Genomic DNA, 9,393 nt, shown 5'->3' on the forward strand with positions numbered 1-9,393 from the left:
GGAAAATTATAATTTTTGTTTTTTTTTTCCAATAAACATAAATTAATTTTAAGCTCTGTTTAATAATGGAATGTGTTCTCTGAAATTTGTAATTATGAGGTCCTTGATGAGTATCTTAATCGGCGTACCCGACTGTTGAATTACCCTCAACATATTGCAGAAAAATGTAAATGAACGCAACCAATATCCTTTGTGAAAAATATTTATTTAAATACTTTAAAATGTTTAAAAATTCGTTTCAATCTATCAAATAATCTAATAGTACCCCTGGTTATTCTATAATATTGAAGATCGATTGCCATTGAGAAATTATTTAACTGCTCTAATGATTAATCTTCGGAAAAGCATGTGCCGGTTTGGTCTTTCAAGCACTTGAAGACTGTCTGTCTATCATAACATTTAGTGAAGCAGTAGCTTTAAATGACAAAATAATGGTGTGTAGATAGTCTGCATGTTAACATGAAAATCATTATTGGTGGTTACTGGTTTTTCTTTGTGAGGAGACGATTTTTTTTTTTTTTTGTTTCAAAATTTCTCAAGTAGGGTGGTATGAGCATGCAATATTTTGCTGCAACAAATACTTAATAGTTTTAACGTTTAAACGGAAATTATAAATATAAGCATTTTTATGGTTTCCTTACAATTTTCAGTTATATGTTTGTGATGAGAATTATGAGGGTAAATGTTGCATAGCCTTAGGCATTGAAAGCGATATGACAGCTATGGAATTGGATTTATTGATTTTTAAATGGTTTTCATGAAGCTAAGTGAGGTATTTGGATCAGTGAGTATTGGCAAGCAGGTGATATTTTTTTCTGTTGTTTTTTTTTTTTTTTGCTTTCTGTACAACAAATGCCACAAAACTTCAGTTGACACAGATTTTTTTTAAAGCGATTTGTCTTTATCGCCATCTACATTACACCATCATAATCCATGGATGTATGATGATGTTGCCTGTCACAAATCGCAAATCGCGGCAATCGCTCAGATAGTCTATTGCATATTAATGCTATTTAAAATTACAACATCAATTGATGTTTTTTTTTTATCGTTCAAGATTTACTTGTCCATATAAAAGAATGATTAGTCAACCATATTGGTTAGCCAATTGTTAGTTATTGTTTTTTGTTTATTTCTCTTGGCCAATTTGATTTATTCGTTATGAAAGCCTCATGTGGATGGAAGTCATGTTTTTTTTTTCATCCGTACTATGAAAATTGCATTGACATGTGAATGTTTTATTATCCCCCCCATTCGCATTTTATTCGTGCTAGATATGGGTTAAAAATATGGATTAATTGTTCCGCCAGAAATATGAATAATGTATCCTAAGTGAATAGGGAATTGTTTTATAGAAGTTATATAAAAACAAGTAAGGAAAGTCTAAAGTCGGGCGGGGCCGACTATATTATACCCTGCACCACTCTGTAGATCTAAATTTTCGATACCATATCACATCCGTCAAATGTGTTGCGGGCTTTATATAAAGGTTTGTCCCAAATACATACATTTACGTATCACTCGATCTGGACAGAATTTGATAGACTTCTACAAAATTTATAGACTCAAAATTTAAGTCTGCTAATGCACTAGGATGGAACACAATGTTAGTAAAAAAATATAGGAAACATTTAAATCTGAAGCAATTTTAAGAAAACTTCGCAAAAATTTATTTATGATTTATCACTCAATATATATGTATTAGAAGCTTAGGAAAATTAGAGTAATTTTTACAACTTTTCGACTAAGAAGTGGCGATTTTACAAGGAAAATATTGGTATTTTGACCATTTTTGTCGAAATCAGAAAAACATATATATGGGAGCTATATCTAAATCAGAACCGATTCCAACCAAATTTGGCATGCATAGCAACAATGCTAATTCTACTACCTGTGCAAAATTTCAACAAAATCGGAGTTAAAAATTGGCCTCTGTGATCATATGAGTGTAAATCGGGCGAAAGCTATATATCGGAGCTATATCTAAATCTGAACCGATTTCAACCAAATTTGGCACGCATAGCAACAATGCTAATTCTACTCCCTGTGCAAAATTTCAACTAAATCGGAGTTAAAAATTGGCCTCTGTGGTCATATGAGTGTAAATCGGGCGAAAGCTATATATCGGAGCTATATCTAAATCTGAACCGATTTCAACCAAATTTGGCACGCATAGCAACAATGCTAATTCTACTCCCTGTGCAAATTTTCAACTAAATCGGAGCAAAAAATTGGCCTCTGTGGTCATATGAGTGTAAATCGGGCGAAAGCTATATATGGGAGCTATATCTAAATCTGAACCGATTTCAACTAAATTTGGCACGCATAGCTACAATGCTAATTCTACTCCCTGTGCAAAATTTCAACCAAATTGGAGTAAAACTCTGGCTTCTGGGACCGTGTTAGTCCATATCGGGCGAAAGCTATATATGGGAGCTATATCTAAATCTGAACCGATTTCAACTAAATTTGGCACGCATAGCTACAATACTAATTCTACTCCCTGTGCAAAATTTCAACCAAATTGGAGTAAAACTCTGGCTTCTGGGACCGTATTAGTCCATATCGGGCGAAAGATATATATGGGAGCTATATCTAAATCTGAACCGATTTCAATAAAATTTTGTACATTTGACTATACTACCAATTGTACTCCGAGTGCAAAATTTCAACCAAATTGGGGTAAACTCAGGCTTCTAGGGCCGTATAAGTGCATATCGGGCGAAAGATATATATGGGAGCTATATCTAAATCTGAACCGATTTCTTCCAAAATCAATAGGGTTCTATTTTGACCCAAAACACATACTTGTGCCAAATTCGAAGTCGATTGGGCTTAAATTACTACCTAATCCCTTGGTTACAAAAATGTGTTCACGGACAGACGGACATGGCTATATCGACTCAGGAGCCCACCCTAAGCATTTTTGTCAAAGACACCATGTGTCTATCTCGTCTCCTTCTGGGTGTTGCAAACATATGCACTAACTTATAATACCCTGTTCCACAGTGTGGCGCAGGGTATAACAAGTGAGTAAAACAGAAACTGGGCGGCGTCGACTACATCATAACGTAAGACACCGCTACGGTATTAATAAACCTATTTATTTCAGGGATATAAGAGATAAACATTCTAGATGCTTCGTACCTCAAAGCTTGTGTGACAAATATGTCCGTATTTAAGAAAATTAAGTCCTACATATTTATGAGAACTTTATCTTGTATCTGAAGCGATATACCTGATATTTTGCACATCTAAAAAGTATTGCAAGGAATAACCTTAAAAAACTTTCACATTTTTATAATGATGAAATGATATTAAATTAATTAATATGATTCCCTTCTATTGTATTATTATACCCTCCAACATAGGATGGGGGTACATATTGAGTTTGTCCATCCGTTTATAACACATCGAAATAGTGCTCTAAGACCCCCATAAAGTATATATCTATGTCTCCATTACAAAGTAAGCTAAGTCTAAAAAGTGAATTTTACAGGAAACAAGTTCAAAGTTTTTGTTTTGGAATTTCCCAAAAATCGTACACGCAGAGAAGGAATATGATCACCTCAACCATGTTTGGAGAGCAAAATGTTATTTTTGGACGGTGACCATGGAGCTTTTTTGTCGCAAAAATGTTGTTTTCTCGGCAAACATATAGATGGTTGCCGAAGTCAGACATAGGCTTTTTGAGAAAATAACATGGTTGCCGCAAACATGATGCATGTTCTCCGTCCAAAAATAACATTTTGCTCTCGAAACATGGTTGAGGTGATCATATTCCTTCTCTGCGTGTACGTACAATATTACGAGTAACTATAACTTTTGATAGAAGTGTCCAATAAATTCGAACATTTTACAGGATGCAATTCACATCAAACCGTATGAAAAACAACGAAATCCATCAAACAATGCTAAGTCGACTTAGCGTACTTCGGAATGAGGGCATCGATGTATTCTGTGTCGTGGTGAAATTCTGAGTCGATCTAGCTATGTCTGTCCGGCTGTCCGTCCGTCTGTGGAAATCACGCTAACTTCCGAACGCAAAAAGCTATCCACTTGAAACTTGGCACCAGAAGTTCTTATTGATGTAGGTAATATGGTATTGCAAATGGGCCATATCGGATCAAGTTTACGTATAGCCCCCATATAAACCGACCCCCAGATTTGGCTTGCGGATCATCTTGGAGGAGCAAATTTGATCCGATCCGGATGAAATTTGTTACGTGGTGTTAGTATATGACCTCTAATGTAAAAATTGGTCCATATCGGTTCATAATTATATATAGCCCCCATACAATCCGATCCTCAGATTTTGCTTGCGGATCCTCTTGGATGAGTAAAATTCATCCGATCCGGTTGAAATTTCGTACGTGGTCTTAATATATGATCTCTAACATTCGTGCTAAAATTGGTCCTTATAGGTCCATAATTATATATAGCCCCCTTATAAACCAATCCCCAGATTTGACCTCCGAAGCCGCTTGGAGGAGCAAATTGAGTCCGATTCGGTTAAAATTTTGCACGTTATATAAGGATGTGATCTCCAACAACCATGCACAAATTGGTCCATATCGTCCATAATTATATATAGCCCCCATATAAACCGACCCCATGTTTTGGCTTGAAGAGCCTCTTAGAGAAGCAAATTTCATTCGAACCGATTGAAATTTGGTACGTGGTGTAAGTATATGGTCTTTAATAACCATGCAAAAATTGGTCCATATCGGCTCATAATTATAAAGAGCCCCCATATAAACCGATCCCCAGATTTGGATTGCGGTGCCTTTTGGAGAAGCAAAATTCATCCGATCCCGTTGAAATTTTGTACATGGTGTTAGTATATGGTCTCTAACAATCACGCAACAATTCGTCCATATCGGTCTATAGTTATATACAGCCGATCCCCAATCACACAAAAATTGGTCCATATTGCCAAAAATAATCTACCAAAAATTTATTTCTATACAAAATTTTGCCAAAATTTTATTTCTATAGAAACTTTTGTCAAAATTTTATTTATCAAAATTTTTTGTAAAAGTTTTATTTCTATAGAAAATTTTGTCAAAATTTTATTTATATAGAAAATCTTGTCTAAATTTTATTTTGTCAAAATTTTATTTCTATAGGAAATTTTGTCAAAATTTTATTTCTATGGAAAATTTTGTAAAAATTTTATTTTTATAGAAAATTTTGTCAAAATTTTATTTCTATAGGAAATTTTGTCAAAATTTTATTTCTATTGAAAATTTTGTCAAAATTTTATTTCTAAGGAATATTTTGTCAAAATTTTATTTCTATAGAAAATTTTGTCAAAATTTTATTTATATAGGAAATTTTGTCAAAATTTTATTTCTATAGGAAATTTTGTCAAAATTTTATTTCTATAGGAAATTTTGTCAAAATTTTATTTCTATAGGAAATTTTGTCAAAATTTTATTTCTATAGGAAATTTTGTCAAAATTTTATTTCTATAGGAAATTTTGTCAAAATTTTATTTCTATAGGAAATTTTGTTAAAATTTTATTTCTATAGAAAATTTTGTCAAAATTTTATTTCTATAGAAAATTTTGTCAAAATTTTATTTCCATAGAAAATTTTGTCAAAATTTTATTTCTATAGAAAATTTTGTCAAAATTTTATTTCTATAGAAAATTTTGTCAAAATTTATTTCTATAGGAAATTTTGTCAAAATTTGATTTCTATAGAAAATTTTGTCAAAATTTTATTTCTATAGGAAATTTTGTCAAAATTTTATTTCTATAGAAAATTTTGTCAAAATTTTATTTCAATAGAAAATTTTGTCAAACTGAATTATATACGTACCCAGCAAAGAAAGCGTCTCCAAAAAAGTAATGAAAATGTTCTTTTTGGATCCGGAAGTGGTGCAAAATTGACGCAGAAGTGATGAATTTAACATGGGCTTGTCATAGGACACAAGTCCTCCATTCCAACATCCGTTGCACTGAATTTGCATCACTGAATTCGGATCACAACTAAAGAAGTGATGCAAATTCAGTGCAAAGTGTTAGGTTAGGAGGCAGCCCGATGTATCAGGCTCACTTAGACTATTCAGTCCATTGTGATACCACATTGGTGAACTTCTCTCTTATCACTGAGTACTGCCGAATTCCATGTTAAGCTCAATGACAAGGGGCCTCCTTTTTATAGCCGAGTCCGAACGGCGTTCTACATTGCAGTGAAACCACTTAGAGAAGCTTTGAAACCCTCAGAAATGTCACCAGCATTACTGAGGTGGGATAATCCACCGCTGAAAAACTTGTTGGTGTTCGGTCGAAGCAGGAATCGAACCCACGACCTTGTGTATGCAAGGCGGGCATGCTAACCATTGCACGACGGTGGCTCCCACGACTGTTGAAATGGAGAACTTTCCGTCCTATGACAAGCCCATGTTAAATTCATTGCTTCTTCGTCAATTTTGCACCACTTCCGGATCCAAAAAAACATATTCATTACTTTTTTGGTGACGCTGTTTTTGCTGGGATATACCCCGTGTGGACTAACTTACAATTTAAGTTAAGAAGTTTTAAGATCACTAGCCATAGGCAAGTGTTACGGAACCCAAATAATTCGATTGTGGATGACAGTCTTTAGTAGAAGTTTCTATGCAATCCATGGTGGAGGGTTCATAAGATTCGGCCTGGCCGAACTTACGGCTGTATATACTTGTGAATATTGAATTGTAATCTATTTTTTATTAAATCTAAATATACATTTATCTCCGTTTCATTCAAAAAAACTCTTCTCTTACTTTTACTAAATTAGGTAATTTAAATTTGTCTTGATTTTAAATAGGTTAAAAACAGAGTAAGAATTAATAAAATGGTACAAATTATTGATAATATGTTTAAAAAAAATGCTAAATCCATACTAGAAAAATTGCGAATTTTTGAAAATATGTGAGGTCAAATATTTCAGACAAGCGTTAGAATGCAATCATAAAAAAAAATTAGAAAATAATTTTTTGTAAAAATTTTACAAATTTAATTAATTCACATCGAAAAAAAACTAAATTCGGATTAAATCTTCCGAAAATATGTACAATATTGGCAAACGGAAAAGTCCATATCATCCTGAATTTTTCCTTGAACTGATATTGGTCCACAATGGATGTGATAGAAGCTATATTGAGTTAAAGGGCATTTTTAGAAAATCTACTAAAACGCTAAGAATTCGACCAAATTATCAAAAAGCAAAAGGTCTGATGTTTCGCTATTTATTTTTGAGGATGCAATTAAACCAAAAAGGTCCCAGAGATTTTTCACACTTTTCTAAACTTACCTTGGTGCTTGATACTCTGGCTCTGGTGGTGGAACATGGACATAGACATGTTTATGTATCACAGGCGCTTGTTGAGGTGGTCCATAAACGGGTGCTGGAGCACCATAACCGCCACTTGGCACACTGGGTGAAGAATAACTGCTTGGTGGTGGGGCTGAATAACTATCACGTGGTGGCTCTGGCCGGGCCATACCCATGCCAGCGGCACATAAGACCACTAAAACCTATTTGGATATATAGAGAGAACACAATATAAAAAACGGACTCATGAAATTGACATTTTCCAATTTTTTTTTTAAATCTATATTGGAATCGTTTCCACAACACAAATATCAGGATAAACTGAAGAGAAGTTTATTTTAAGAAACCATATATTTTCATTTTCTTTGTTTTTCCAAAGTATAGCTCAGCTTAGAAGTTTGTTTCTTGCTTGAAAACATTTTTTGTATTCACTGTGCAAATGTTTTGTTTTAATTTTTTTTGTCTTTTTTATTTGTTTACAGCATTTTTTTTTTAATTTATCTGTTTGTAATATTTTTGTTTCTCAAAATAATATCCATTTGTTTGGCATTTTTCTCAATTTCAAACACATACCACACAATAAGGCTTCATTTTATTTAAATTCGTATATATTTGCAGGTGGCAACGATAACGATTCTATTCACAGGATTGTTTTCTAATCTCACTAAGGCACACACACGCACTATTTTCTTTTTCAATTAGTCCTCTTCTTTTGTGCTGTAACGGTATGTTGTACACTTCGATTGTTTCTGTGTCGGATGGTAGTGCCATCAGTTTCTTTTATAGCTGCGCCGTTTAACTCTACCGCTACTCAATGGGGATGGATGGATGGTAGTTGCTCCAAAATATCACGAACTCGAAAATTGCCAAAATGTGACGGTAACAGCTGTAGCTGTAGCAGCAGCAGCAGAGGCGGCAGTAAAAACAATAACAGCAACGGTAACAGAAACCAAACAAAGTCAAAATACCGTAAGTACGACTAAACTAAACAGCTAAAACTCTTAACAATAACAACAAAAAGAAAACAGCTAGAAGACTGCATTCGACGCTTACATACATACATCTCATTTCTTCTCCGGCTTTGTTTGTGTGGATAACTGTGGTGGATCTTTAGGGGAGCTCATCAAACACATGGTGCGTGGTGAATCTCTTGCTTTTATTTTATAGGGTTGCCAAATTCTCATTTATTTTATATGAAACATAATACGATAGAGATTAATTAACATTATCATTGCTGGCAATATATCAAGATATTAGGGATCGAGATCTCTTCATTTTATTCTCTAGGGTTGCCAAATTCTCTTTTTTGTCAAAAAAAAAAAAACGAAAGGCGGAAAGTAGCAAATTGAAAAAAAAAAACGAATATTTAATTTTTGATTCTGATTACAATCACTACTTCATACGTGTCGTGCACTCTCAATTGCTAGCACCACGTGGTTTTCGAAGACTAACTTCACTGTGATAGGAAAAGGAGTTTGTTTGTTGAAGATTATTTTTGTTGATGAGTGAGCAAGGAGAAGGCCTCACCAAGACTAACATCCCGTGTGCCTGACGAAAATGAACTGTATCTGACGGTCATTAACGTGGCATGCTGTATAGAACGTTTGAAATATTCTGGAACCGCCGGACTACTTTCCAAAACCGGTGGATTTCCCAAAAATGTAAAATGTTGACTAACTTTTCTACAGAAATAAAATTTTGACAAAAAATTCTATAGTAATAAAACTGTCACAAAATTTTCTATAGAAATAAAATCTTCACAAATTTTTTGACAAAATTTGCTATAATAAAATTTTTTACAAATTTTTTTTTACAGTAATAAAATTGTGACAAAATTTTCTATAGAAAAAGTTTTGACAAAATTTTCTATAGAAATAAAATGATAACAAAATTTTCTATAGAAAATATCTTGACAAAATTTTCTATAGAAATAAAATTTTGACAAAATATTCTATATTTTATAAAATTTTAACAAAATTACCTATGGAAATAAAATTTTGCCAAAATTTTCTATGGAAATACAATTTGGACAAAAATTTCTATAGAAAGACATTTTTACAACATTTTTTA

The 9,393-nt window shown here is 33.2% G+C and overlaps 1 protein-coding gene across 1 annotated transcript in view; it reads right to left on the minus strand.

Annotated features, from left to right (window-relative positions):
* TwdlE (TweedleE) overlaps window positions 1-8,066 on the minus strand; it is a 33,742-nt gene extending 25,676 nt beyond the window's left edge. Inside the window, exons 1-2 of the mRNA XM_075297397.1 lie at window positions 7,897-8,066; window positions 7,303-7,526 (exon numbers count right to left, since the gene is read on the minus strand). Of these exons, the coding sequence (XP_075153512.1) occupies window positions 7,303-7,526; window positions 7,897-7,914 (242 nt within the window). The 5' untranslated portion in view covers window positions 7,915-8,066. The remainder of the gene's footprint in view (window positions 1-7,302; window positions 7,527-7,896) is intronic.
* Between the last annotated feature and the right edge of the window lie 1,327 nt (window positions 8,067-9,393).

The sequence above is a fragment of the Haematobia irritans genome, chromosome 2, assembly GCF_050003625.1.
Source record: "Haematobia irritans isolate KBUSLIRL chromosome 2, ASM5000362v1, whole genome shotgun sequence".
NCBI lineage: Eukaryota > Metazoa > Arthropoda > Insecta > Diptera > Muscidae > Haematobia > Haematobia irritans.